Source organism: Chiloscyllium plagiosum, chromosome 6 (assembly GCF_004010195.1).
Source record: "Chiloscyllium plagiosum isolate BGI_BamShark_2017 chromosome 6, ASM401019v2, whole genome shotgun sequence".
Classification (NCBI taxonomy): domain Eukaryota; kingdom Metazoa; phylum Chordata; class Chondrichthyes; order Orectolobiformes; family Hemiscylliidae; genus Chiloscyllium; species Chiloscyllium plagiosum.
This window is the reverse complement of record NC_057715.1, coordinates 82,878,357-82,892,672: the sequence shown is the minus strand read 5'-3', so window position 1 is coordinate 82,892,672 and position 14,316 is coordinate 82,878,357. Positions and strand designations below refer to the sequence as shown.

Here is a 14,316-nt window from a genome sequence, read left to right as displayed (position 1 = left end):
AATCTGCAACTGCTTGGCAATACTCACTGTTTTCCTCTGTGTTTCCTTCAAAGACAGGATTCTCTCTGCTTTGCTCATCTGCACAAGTGGATGCTGCTGAAGCAACACTGAAATGGCAACACTGGGATACAGTCTTAAATTGGTCTGCATCTGATGATTCATTCTTTGGTTGCCCTGCCACAGTGGAATTGCTGTCCTTTCCAATCTCAGTTTGTAACCTGCAAGATCTGCGTACCTGTAAAGCAGCTCTATGGTTTAATGCTCCATGACACCTAAAAAGAGCAGACCAAAAAAATTTCAGTCAGTTTTTGAAAGGTGGGAAATGCTGAAAAGCACAGAGTCTCTGAAATTTAAAAGATAAACATGAACTGTAAGGGGCAGAGCAATCAATAAATTGGTTTAAAATTATATTGCGCAACCCATTTCATTGCGATGGCCAAAGTGAAAATACAATAGAGTCAACTAGAATTGTTAGTTTGTAAGTTCTAAGTACCTGCAGGTCTGCCTCCAGCTCAATGATTTGGAGCCAAAGCTACTCCAGCCGCAATATTTAATTCAGATATACTGGGTTATCCAGAAGCCCCCACATCCTGCAACCACAAAGTAGCACTTCTCCTGCCATTCTTAATGTTTTAATGAACTGCTTAATCATTATATTTAATTATTTGCTGCTTCTTTTTGTAAGTTTTATTGATCTTACTTCCTATTCTATAATACTAGAGCGCCCCCTCCGCCAAGGATAGGTCCTCAACCCCCTTCTGTACTCCCTGTACACCCACAAATGTGTTGCCGAATTCCAAATGAACACCATCTACAAGCTTGCTGACAACACCACCATAGTACGACAGATATCTAACAACGACAAGTCAAAATACAGAAGGGAAATAGAGGGTTTGGTGACATGGTACAATGAGAACAACCTCTCTCTCAATGTCAGCAAAACTGATCATTGATTTCAGAAAGAGAGGAGGAGAACACCCCCCCCTCTACATCAATGGAACTGAGGTTGAGAGGGTGGACAGTGTCAAGTTCCTCTGAATGACAATAACTGACAATCTGTCCTGGACTTCCCATGTAGATGCGACAGTCAAGATGTCACAACAATCCCTCTTCTTTCTCAGGCAGCTCATTAAATTTGCCATGTCCATAAGGACCCTCACAAACTTCCAGAGATGAGCAATTGAAAGCATACTGTCCAGGTAGATAACGGCCTGGTATGGCAACTGTTCTGCCCAGGACCGTAAGGTGGCGTGCACAGCCTGGATCATCATGGAAGCCAACCTTCCATTCATGGACTCCACTTACATGGCTCAATGCTGCAGGAAGGCTGCCAAATTCATCAAAGGCACATCACATCTCGGCAATGATCTCTACAACCTCTTCCATCTCGGCAATGATCTCTACAACCTCTTCCATCAGGCAGAAGATAAAGAAGTCTGAACACACGCACCAGCAGATTCAAGAACAGCTTCTTCCTGGCTGTTATGATGATAAATGGCCTCAAATAATGCTGATCTTGCTAGTGTTGATCTCGCCTAGCGCACAACCGTGCAATGTAAGCTGTATACTTCTATCTAAGTCTTTTTGCTCTGTACATCCTTGCTTACAATGATCTGCCTGTACTGTTCGTAATCAAAGCTTTGCTCAGTACTTTGGTACATGTGACAATAAATCAATCAATCAAATCTATTTTAAGCCTTAGGAATAGAATAGACCATAACCACTTCCTAGATACTCACCAACAGCTAGCTTTTTTTCCCTGCAGTAGAGTAAGAACCTCCTACAGACTGAAAAAAATAATAAAATACAAAGGAGTACTTCATTCCCCTTCTCCCTTAACTTGCACTGAGGTGCTATCTATACATTCTGAGTCAGCTCAGTCACAGGTACAGGAAAACTAGTCAAAGTTGGTTTCCTTGGTTAACTGATATCAGCTGCTCGCAAGTAGAAAATTTGAAAAACCTGCTCAAGTCTGGATGGAATTTAGAATTTAAACAGTAAATTACTGCTAAATAGTTAAATATGAGAGACAATCAAAATTAGAATCTTAGAAATAGATTAAGATTCCCCCCACTCATCCAATTCTTAATACTCTGATCAGTTGCATTCAGTAATCTCTTATGATCACAGAATCTTAGAATAGTACAACACAGGAGGTTATTATTTGGCCCTTCAGGCAGAATCTTTGTTTTTGGAGATTATTTCACTCAGAACAGGTTAGGGGTCACTGGCGAGCATTTCATGGTCACAGTTAATTGAAGAAGAAAAAGACTGAAACAAGCTCCATGCAGAAATTAACTCCTCTGCTGAAAGGCAACTATACTGAATTGGGGAGGTGGGGACTCAGAAGTCAAGAGGTTTGTGTGTGCAGTTAGAACTCAGAGAAGTTCGAGCAATTAGTATGCAGCTTAGTGTTGGAGTCAGGGCTCTGGAAAAGTCCTGGTATCCATGGGGAATCAGAAGAAGCCATGTGTCACCAGTAGTTCAGTGCAGCATAAAGTGAGGGTTGAAAGCTCAGAAGTAGTAAATCCTTTGTAAAGCTTAGCCAGGTTAGAGAACAGATAACAAACTCATGGATATTACTGGCTCCTTAAAGCTCAGTTGCAGTTGCCAACGCACAGTGGACAGGAAGGATGAAAGAACATCGAAATCTCCTTGGATGCACATGTGTCAATGTTATATAAAATCAAGCACTGTCCACATTGTACTATATTAATGCTGTCTTTTTGCACGCGTTATGTTTTTTGATTCATCCTGTTTCTCTTCCACCCAACCTTGAAGGACACTGATCATCAGAGGTGCTTATAGGTACAATCACGTGCCTGGAGCACTCAGGATGCTGGTCTCTGCTGCCCTGTGAGAGGAACATAATCTCTGGGAAGCATGACCTTAAGTGAGATGCATGCATTTGATGTGTGCCTCAACACACTGTCTCTGCAGTAGATAATGCATCTTGCCCTCTTGTGTTTGAGAAAAGTATGCACATCTCCCATATGCTCCTGCATAATTCCATATTGATCTTGCCATCCCTGAAACAGCCTGGGAAACCTTTGTCGTACTTCCTTTGGTCTGCTGAAGTTGCTTGGACCAGGAGATAATCGGAGCATTGAATTTTCTTTTATTCATTTATAAGAGGATGGCTCAGTGGTTAGCACTGCTACCTCACCAGGAACCCAGGTTGGATTCCAGCCTTGGGTGACTGCCTGTGTGGAGTTGTATGTTCTCCCTGTGTCTGTGTGGGCTTCTGCCAGGTGCTCCAGTTTCCTCCCATAGTCCAAAGATGTGCAGGTTAGGTGGATTGTCCATACTAAATTGTCTGCAATATTTAGGGATGTGCAGGCTAAGTGGATTAGCCATGATAAATGTGGAAGTGTGGGATAGACTGGGTCTGGATGGGACGCTTGGTCTATTTAGCCTCCATCTGCACTGCAGGGATTCGAAGTTCAAACAAGTTTAAGATGGAAGCTCATTGGCTGTGCAAGCACTTAATTGCCCATTCCTAGCTTCCTGTAAGAAGGTGGTGATGAGCTACTTCCTTGAACAGCTCAGACCATTTGTTCTAGGTACACCCATAATGCTGAATGCCAAATGAGAGAGAATAAATTCTAAATGTTAAAAATCAAGCACTCTTTTCAAGGCAGAGTGTCACTGCCACAGCCATCTCCTAGTTCTGACTGTTCACATCTGTTAGTCCACAGTTATTTGTTCTTAAATTCAGGTATCATTAAGTACTTTTGGGCTTGACTGTCACATTTCACTTGTGCCCTGGCTTCTTCAGCAGCTGTATTATCAGATTCGCTTCCCTTTGCATCTACGTCAGACTTCCCTTCTTCCTTGTCTGAGGATGGTCCATTTACCTCTCCGCTGAATTGTGACCCTGGTGCTGAACCAGACAAGTTGTTTGTTGTATGCTATAGAATCTTGGAGATTACTGGAATATTCTTCCTGACTGGACCAAGCAAATTCAGTAGACCAAAGGTTTACCAAGCTGTTTCCAGGATGGCAGGACTGACACATGAAGAGAAACTGGAATGGTTAAGACTGTACTCACTGGAGAGTTTAGAAGAATCTTGAGAAACCTATAACATTCTAACAAGGCTGGACACAGTAAATGTAGAAAGGGTGTTCACGATGATCAGGGGAGTCTACAATCAGGGGTCACAGTCCAAGGATGTGGGTAGCCCACCTAGGACTGAGATGAGGAGAAATTTCTTCGCCCATAAAATGGTGAGCATATGAAATTCTCTACCACACAAAGCAGTTAGGGCCAAAATACTTAATGCTTTCAAGGAGTTAGATGTAGTTCTTCCACATAAATCAATCACTAACATTTACGACCAGTCCATAGTTCTCTGAACCAGTCAAATATTAGCAAATTTGGCAGGCTGACAATGTATTTTTATATTTGATAATTTACGACATAGAAAAGTAACTTTTGTAAAGAAGCTTTGCACATTTGAAATAATAAAATTGATTCTCTTGATCCAGTAGAATTGGACAATTCCACAAACTAAATTAAATATGCTCCATTGAGAATGTCTACAAGGACATAATTATTTCAAATCACAACAGATTTCAGGTGGCATGAATATAAAATGTTCTGACAGGCCTAAACACAGGATCTGTTAGCTCCTGGCCAGCAGCTGATCAGCCACATCTCTGAAATGAGTGAACAGAAATTGGGAAAGCCAGAGCCTAGCAATCAGCACCAAAAGGAGATTGTTGTGCAGGATTTTGGGAGGGACTTGTGAGAAAGAAGGAAAGACAGTTTGAGGTGGGGAAGAATCATAACTTTCCAGCTGTAAGGCCTAGCACAGCGTTCCAAAAACCTTAATAACCCAATAGTGTACATGAAATGATTTTAATAACATGGCTTTTCAGTATAGTGCAGAAAAACTATAAATATCAGCATACATGAAACAACTTAAAATGCATATAATCAAATCTTAAGCATCATATAAAACTTGCAACATACATTTCAAGAATTTTGTGAAATACTTGCAAATGCTGCTTGAGTCCTTCCAAATTTTGTCCACATACTCAACTCTACTTTGTGTGTACGAGGCAAGTTAGGATGTCTGGCTTGGTTGCCAACCACTTCCTCAATATGGGCATACAATTTGAAGTGGTCCTGTATCCCAATCTACTAATTGAATTCATTTACTTGGTCATTTTCCTCCCTCTCTTTCCTCCTCTTGCACAGCATTAACATTTTCCAACTAAGTCAGCAGCTGGGAAACAAGAATCCTTATGAACACTGACAATGGATAAAGAATTCATGTTTGTTGGCAATTGGAACAGAGAACTCCTTCGTTCAATGAAATTTGCTGCTTCAGTGTCAATCATTGGTGCTTTTGTGGGATCTCCAATTGTGTTGAGTGCAGCTGCTTGAGTTTACAGCGAGAAAAGCAGCTGCCAATGATTTTATGTTTAGATGCAAGCAAGTGCCACAGTTGTCAACTATCATGGAAACTTTGTTGTCTTGCAATGCCAGGGTGCCAGGGTTCAAAAAGAGCATAATGCTCTTGCATACTTTTCTATTGTTATGTTATGCTACAGGGAGGATAATGCCACCTGAAAAAAGAGCAGGCCTTTTATAAAATAAAGAGCTCTCAATCACCAGTAGCTTTCCTTTCATACCAGCCTGCCAAAAAAGAGCAAAGGGCAATAATAAAGTATTTAAACTCGTAAGGTGGGGTAAGAAAACACAGCAAAAACTCTTTGTTACTAATTGGATCCACTCAATTGTAATTCATATGCATATTTAACTATGAAGCTCTGGAGATTCTTTGGACTCAAACCTATTTCTCTCTCCACAGATGCTTCCTGACCAACAGAACTTTTCCAGCACTTAGTGTTTTTATTTCAGACCTCCTCCAGCACTTGCTGAACTTTGCTTTCATTTGAGCAGTTAGAAGTGTTAAGTATGCAGTGGGATTGTATCTTAATGGGATGAGATCTATCAAGTAAGCTAACTGTATTGAGTAAGGCAATTTAAAATTTTCCATTGTCCATTTGCACGCACTCTTTGGTCCTTCCATTTTTGCTTGATTATTTGTACTCTCTTCTTACCTCCTTTTTCTCTCCACTTTCCTCTACTCTTCATTGTTTTGGTTCCTTTCATTTCTTCTCGAGTACTCTGCCTTCTTAAGTCTTTACCTTATTGTTCACCGTGGCTCCCTCTAAAATAAGCCTACAGCTTCTCTCTGTGCCTTGCATGGCATTCTCTGACGGACCCATTGAGGCACCTGTAATTACCCTTTCCTTCCAGCAGCAATCCAATTGCCACACCCTACTTTCTCACTGAGCTACCTAGCACACTAACTTGGGGGCTGATCTATCCACCTCCTCCTTCCCAGTGCTGACTCCAAGCAGTCAGCCTCAGATCAACTATCACTATCCAGAACTTTGCGTCTTGCACCAGAACATCCAGTTATTGATGAGAAACCATAGTCTATTATAGATGACTGTTGCAACAACTTCACTAGGATGCACTAAGTTCAGGACCTCAAGTCGTCAGTACAATTGCCAGAATGTGGTGATTGCAGTATCCAATGCCTTTTGCTGTTACTTGACATCCTGTAGAGTGAATTGAATTGGTTGAAGCCTGGAGTCTGTGATATTGGAGGGCATTGAGATGGATAATTTCTTTAGCACTTCTGCTGAACTCGTTGCAAATGCTTCAACCTTATCTTTTGTATTGATGTGCTAGACTTCCGCATCATTGAAGTTGGGGATATTTGTGAAGCCTTCACCTCCTGTTAAACATTTAATTGTCCATCACCATTCATGATGGAGATGGCAGGGCTGCAGAATTTACCTCTGATCTGTTGATTGTGGGATTGTTTAGCTCTGGCTATCACATGTTGCTAATACTGTTGTAGAGTTGTAGCTTCATCAGGTTCACACCTCATTTTTAAGTCTACCCAGTCCTGCACTTGGCATGTGCTCCTATACTCTTCATTAAGCCCTGTCTTGATGGGAAATGTAGAGCATGGCTATCAAGTCATAAAGTTTCATAGCACAGAAAGGCACCCTTTGGCTCAAAGTTCTTTGAGAAGGTGACCAAACAGGTAGATGAGAGTAAACCGGTTGATGTGGTGTATATGGATTTCAGCAAGGCGTTCGATAAGTTTCCCCACCATAGGCTATTGTACAAAATGCGGAGGAATGGGACGGTGGGAGATATAGCAGTTTGAATCAGTAATTGGCTAGCTGAAAGAAGACAGAGGGTGGTGGTTGATGGGAAGTGTTCATCCTGGAGTCCAGTTACTAGTGGTGTACCGCAAGGGTAGGTATTGGGTCCACTGCTCTTCGTCATTTTTATAAACGATCTGGATGAGGGTGGAGAAGGGTGGGTTAGTAAATTTGCAGATGACACTAAGGGCGGTGGAGTTGTGGATAGTGACGAAGGATGTTGTAGGTTACAGAGAGACATAGATAAGCTGCAGAGCTGGGCTGAGAGGTGGCAAATGGAGTTTAATGTGGACAAGTGTGAGGTGATTCACTTTGGCCGGAGTAACCGCAATGCAAAGTACTGGGCTAATGGTAAGATTCTTGGTAGTTTAGATGAGGAGAGAGATCTCGGTGTCCATGTACACAGATCCTTGAAAGTTGCCACCCAGGTTGACAAGGTTGTTAAGAAGGCATGCAATGTTTTAGTTTTTATTAATAGAGGGATCGCATTCCGGAACCATGAGGTTATGCTGATACGGCTACACTTGGAGGATTGTGTACAGTTCTGGTCACCGCATTATAAGAAGGATGTGGAAGCTTTGGAAAGGGTGCAGAGGAGATTTACTAGGATATTGCCTGGTATGGAGGGAAGGTCTTACAAGGAAAGGCTGAGGGACTGGGGGCTGTTTTCATTAGAGAGAAGAAGGTTGAGAGGTGATTTAATAGAGACATATAAGATAATCAAAGGGTTAGATAGGATGGACAGGGAGAGCCTTTTTCCAAGTATGGTGACGCCGAGCATGAGAGGGCATAGCTTTAAATTGAGGGGTGATAGATATAGGACAGATGTCAGAGGTAGTTTCTTTACTCAGAGAGTAGTAAGGGTATGGAATGCTTTGCTTGCAATGGTAGTAGATTTGTCAACTTTAAGTACATTTAAGTCGTCATTGGACAATCATATGGACATACATGGAATAGTGTAGGTTAGATGGGCTTCAGATTGGTATGACAGGTCGGCGCAACATCGAGGGCTGAAGGGCATGTACTGCACTGTCATGTTCTATGTTCTAATGTCTGCACTGACCATCAAGCACCTATCTATTCCAGTCCCATTTTCCAGCACATGCAGCTACGGGCCAAGGACTGCGGTGCTTCAAGTGATTATCTAAATACTTCTTAAATGTTGTGATGATTCCTACCTCTAAAACCCTTTCAGGCACTGAGTTCCAGATACCTACACCCTCTGGGTGGAACAACTCTTCCTTAAATTCCCTCTAAAACTCCTGTTCTTTACTTTAAATCTATGCCCTTCTGATGATTAATCCCTGTACTAAGGGGAAATGTTTCTTCCTATTTACCCTACCTATGGCACTCTCATAATTTTGTACAACTCATTCAGGTGCCCCTTCAGCCTTCATTGCTCTAGGGAAAACCCTAGCTTCTCTCGTTTCCTTTCATAGTTGAAAAACTCCAGCCAAGGCAACACTCTCTTGTGCTCACTAATATTCTTCAGGGAAGGAAATCTGCTTTCTTCACCTAGTCTGGCCTACACATAGCTCCGAGCCCACAGCAATGTGGTTGACTCTCAACTGCCTTTGAAAGGCCGAGCAAGCCACTCAGTTGTATCAAAGAATGAAACCGAATGACTACCTGGCATCAACCCAGGCACCAGTAAGGACAACTGCAGAAACAGACTCATCCACCCTGCAAAGTTCTCCTTACTAATATCTGGGGGTTAGTGCCAAAACTTGAAGAGCTGTCTTATAGACTAGTCAAGTAATGGCCTTACACAGTCACACTCACAAAATCATACCTTACAGACTATGCCCTAGACACTAACATCACCATTCCTGGATATGTCCTGTTCCACAGGCAGGAGAGGCCCAGCAGAAGTGGTGACAAGTGGTACACAGTCAGGAGGGAGCTGCCCTGGGAGTCCTCAACATTGACTGCAGTCCTCATGAAATCTCATGGCTTCAGATTGAACATAAGCAAGGAAACCTCTTGCTGGTTACTATGTACCATCCCCCCTCCGTTGACAAATCAGTAGTCCTCTATGTTGACCAACACTTTATGGAAACACTGAGGGTGGTAAGGTGCAAAATGTACCCTGGGTGGGTGATTTCAAGTGTTTGGCAGCAGTACTATTGATTAAGCTGATCAGCAGTCCTCACTTTCTCCCAAGTGGAGAAGAAAGGTCAAGTGAGACTGTCAAGTTAAGACACGAGGAAACTCAGTAAGATTGGATTACTTTTATTTTATTGGAGGGAGTCTTGCGAGTTAGAAAATGAGTTGATGGTACTGGTTAACACAAGGAGTATGACATAATTGCCATCACAGACACATGGTTGAGGGATGCTGGGATGTAGAATTTTCTGGCGAGACAAGGCAAGGTGAAATAGAGAAGGTAGTGTCACAGTATTGATCAAGGAGTCAATTACTACTGTAAAAAGGAATGATATCTTACAAGACTCCACAAATGAGGTCATATAGGTAGAACTTAAAAGCAAAGAAAGATAACCATATTGTTGGAAATGTACTATAGACCCCTAAAGAGTCCAATTTAGCATGGTTAATCCACCTAATTTTCATTTCTTTGGACTGTCAGAAGTAACCGGAACACCTGACAGAAACCCAACACGACACAGGGAGAATGTGCAAACTGTATTTTCTTCTACCAAAATGCATTACTTCACTTTGAAATTCATCTATCAGGTGTCTGCTCATTTGGCCAACTTGTCAATGTCCCTCTGAAGTGCTTAGAGTCAACCTTGTACTTTACTATTTTCCCTAATTTGGCATTATTTGCATAGTTAGTGATTTTTCCTTCAACACTCAATTCCAAATTGTTTATTCATATCATAAAAAGCAAGGGCCCTAACACCAATCTCTGGGGAACACCACTTCCAACTCTCCAATCTGAGAAATGCCCATCTACATCTACTCTCCATTTCCTATCTTTTAGCTAACTTTGAATCCATGCTGCCAAGGATTGATCAATCCAACGCATTTATAATTTGCTAACCAATCTGCCATGTGGCATCGTATCTAATGCTTCTGAAAGTCCAAATATACAACATCCACAGCACTACCCTTATTTACTGCCTATGTAAACTTGTCAAAGAACTCAATCGAATTTGTCAGACATGACCTGCCCTTGACAAAGCCATGTTGACTGTCTGGTATTAACTTGTTTTTCTCTAGTTGTTTATTTATCTTATCCCGTACTATGGCTTCCATCAGCTTGCCCATTACTGATGTTAAGCTGACAGTCTCTAGTATCCTGGGTTATCTTTTGCTCCTTACTTTAAAAATTGTGTCACATTTGCAATTCTCCAATCTCCTGGAACTAATCCTGTGTTCAGAAAGGCCTGGAAAATTTCTGTCAATGGCTGTGCAGTTTGCTCCCTTCCTTCTCTTAGCAATCTAGGCTGTATCCAATCCAGGTCTGATGATGTCTCTACCTAGAGTGCTCCTAAGCATATCATCCCCTCAGATCTTTTATAAGTGTTCTACTCTTTTAAATCTGAATTGTAAGCCCATCAGAATTACTAACAAAATTATTTTACTTTCTCTGCACCTTTTCTCAAGCTGTAACAGTATATTTTGCATTCTGTTCTATTAATCTGGTGTACTTATGTAGGATATGATTTGTCTGGTTAGTACGCAAAACAATACTTTTCATTGTATTTTGTACATGACAATAATACATCAAATCAAATTCCCTGATTGTACCAGATTAATTGCACCAATCAGGGAGCCCTAGCTGACTTATAAAAAGGGTGAGTGTCAGAGATATTGACACTCTGGTACCAGCCTTTGAATGAGGCAGTACGAAAGTCAAGTCATGTATAAATAAGAGATGACTTGGTGATGAGATACTGGTCTCTGTGGAGTTATCTTACCTGCTTTTTTAGCATCTCTTCTTTATCTATTCAGTTGCTCAATAACCACATTTTCAACTCTGCCATTGTTACCATTTTCTAATTTGGTACAGAAAGAAGCAAGGTACTCATTTAGATTCTCTGTCATAACCTTTGCTTCAGTGAGCAGCTTACCCTACTTATAAAGTCATAAAAATGTACAGTACAGAAACAGATTCTTTGGTCTAATTCGACCATGCCGACCAGATATCTTTACCTAACCTAATCCCATTTGCCAGCACTTAGCCCATACCCCTCTAAATCCTTGCTATTCATATACTAATCCAGATGCCCTTTAAATGTTGTAATTGTACCAGCCTCTACCACTTCCTCTGGCAGCTTATTCTGCACATGTACCTCCCGCTGTTTGAAAATATTACCACTTAGGTCCCTTTTATATCTTTCCCCACTCACCCTAAACCTATGCCCTCTAGTTCTGGACTCCCCCAAACCAGGAAAAAGACAAAGAACAGAGAAGAGTACAACACAGCACAGGCCCTTTGGTCCATGATGTTGCGCCGGCCATTTATCCAACTCTAAGATCAGGCTAACCTGTATAACCTTCATTGTACTGTCTTCCATGTGCCTCTGAGTCACTTAAATGTTCCTAATGTATCTGACTCTATTACCACTGCTGGCAGTGCATTCCATGCACCCACCACTCTGTGTAAAAAACCTACCTCTGACATCTCCCCTAAACCTTCCTCCAATCAACTTAAAATTATGCCCCCTCATGATAGACATTTCTGTCATGGAAAAAAGTCTCTAGCGATCCACTCTATCTATGCCTCTCGTCATCTTGTACACCACTATCAAGTCACCTCTCATCCTTCTTCTCTCCAAAGAGAAAAGCCCTACCTCCCTTAACCTTTCTTCATAAGACATGCTCTCCAGTCCTGGTACATCTCTTCTGCAACCTCTCTAGAGCTTCACATCCTTCCTATAAAGAGGCGACCAGAACTGAACACAATATTCCAAGTGTGAACTAACCAAGGCCTTATAGAGCTACAGGATAACCTCACAGCTCTTAAACTCAATACCTCTGCTAATGAATGCCAACAGAGCCTTCTTAACAATGCTACCAACTTGGGTGGCAACTTTGAGGGATCGATGGACTCCAAGATCCCTTTGTTCCTCCACACTGTCAAGAATCTTGCCTTTATTCTGCATTCAAATTTGACCTTCCAAAGTAATTCACTTTATACTTTTCCAGGATGAACTCCATCTGCCACTTATCAGCCCAGTTCTGCATCCTGTCAATGTACCGTTGCAACCTACAACAGCTTTCCACACTATCTACAACCCCATCAACCTTCATGCCATCGGCAAACTTACTAACCCACCCTTCCACTTCCGCATCCAAGTTATTTATAAAAATTCATAAACAGCAGAGGCCCCAGAACCAATCCCTGCAAAACACCACTGGTCATTTAACTCCAGGCTGAATACTTTCCACTTACTACCACCCTGTGTCTTCTATGGGCCAGTCAATTCTGTATCCAGACAACCAGATTTCTGTGTATCCTATACCTCCTTACTTTCTGAATGAGCCTACCATGTGGATCCTTATCAAACGCCTCGCTAAAATCCATGTACACCACCACCACTGCTCTACCTTCATCAATGTGTTTTGTCACACTTTAAAGAATTTAATAAAGTTGTGAGGAATGACTGCCCCTCGCAAAGCCATGCTGACTATCTCAAATCAAACTATGGTTTTCCAAGTAATCATAAATCCTCTCTTTCAGAATCCTTTCCAATACTTTGCACACCAGAGATGTTAGACAGACTGGTCTGTATTTCCCGAGATTATCCCTGTACCCTTCCTTGAACAAGGGAATAAAATTTGCCACCTCCAATCAAATGGCACTACTCCAGTGGACAGTGAATATGCAAAGATCATTGCCAAAGGCAAATCAATCTCTTCCCTTGCTTCCTATAGTAACCTAGAGTATTTTCAGTACATCCTCCTTCTTAACATCAACCTGTTCAAGCAGATCAATCTGTTTCACGCTATCCTCAGAAATGTCAAAGTCCCTCTCAGTAGTGAATACTGAGGTTGAGTATTCATTAAGGTTCTCCCCTACCTTCTCCAAATCCAGGCACAAATTCCCTCCACTATCCCTGATTAGCCCTACCCTCACTCTGGCCATCCTCATGTTCCTCACCTAAGTGTAGGATGCCCTAGGGTTTTCCTTAATCCTAGCCGCTAAAGCTTTTTCGTGCCCCCTTCTAGCTCTCCTAAGCCCATTCTTCAATTCTTTCCTGGCTACCTTGTAACCGTCTAAAGCCCTGTCTGATCCCTGCCTCCTCAACCTTAAGTAAGCTTCCTTCTTCCTCTTGACGAGATGTTCCATATCCCTCGTCACCTAAGGTTCTTTCAACCTACCATTCCTTCCTTGCCTCAGTGAGACAAACTTGTCCAGCACTATCAGCAAGTGCTTCCTAAACAACCTCCACACTTCTATCGTGCATTTCCCTGAGAACATCTGTTCCCAATTGAGGCACCCCAGTTCCTGCTTAGTAGCATTGTAATTCCCGCCTCCCAATTAAATTCTTTCCAATACCGTCTGCTCCTGTCCCTTCCATGAGTATAGTAAAGGTCAGGGAGTTTTTAATCCCTATCACCGAAATGCTCTCCCACTTAGTGCCCACATTGCCAAGCACCAAATCCAATATGGCCTCACCTCTAGTTGGCCTATCTACATATTGAGTCAGGAACCCTTCCTGGACATACCTGACAAAAACTGCTTCATGGAGAAAGTGAGGACTGCAGATGCTGCAGATCAGAACTGAAAATGTGTTGCTGGAAAAGCGCAGCAGGTCAGGCAGCATCCAAGGAACAGGAGAATCGACGTTTCGGGCATGAGTCCTTCTTCAGGAATGAGGAAAGTGTGCCAAGCAGGCTAAGATAAAAGGTAGGGAGAAGGGACTTGGGGGCGGGATGTTGGAAATGTGATAGATGGAAGGAGGTTAAGGTGAGGGTGATAGGCCGGAGTGGGAGTGGGGGCAGAGAGGTCGGGAAGAAGATTGCAGGTTAGGAAGGTGGTGCTGAGTTCGAGGGTTGGGACTGAGACAAGGTGGGGGGAGGGGAAATGAGGAAACTGGAGAAATCTGAGTTCATCCCTTGTGGTTGGAGGGTTCCTAGGCGGAAGATGAAGCGCTCTTCCTTCAGCCATCGTGTTGCCATGGTCTGGCGATGGAGGAGTCCAAGGAC

The 14,316-nt window shown here is 42.4% G+C and overlaps 1 protein-coding gene across 8 annotated transcripts in view; it reads right to left on the bottom strand.

Moving 5' to 3' along the window:
• lnx2a (ligand of numb-protein X 2a) overlaps nt 1-14,316 on the bottom strand; it is a 111,611-nt gene that overhangs the window by 45,047 nt on the left and 52,248 nt on the right. For all 8 annotated transcript variants that reach the window (XM_043692001.1, XM_043692007.1, XM_043692005.1 and 5 more), the window contains one exon: nt 28-272. In XM_043692001.1, coding sequence (XP_043547936.1) covers nt 28-272 — 245 coding nt within the window. The remainder of the gene's footprint in view (nt 1-27; nt 273-14,316) is intronic.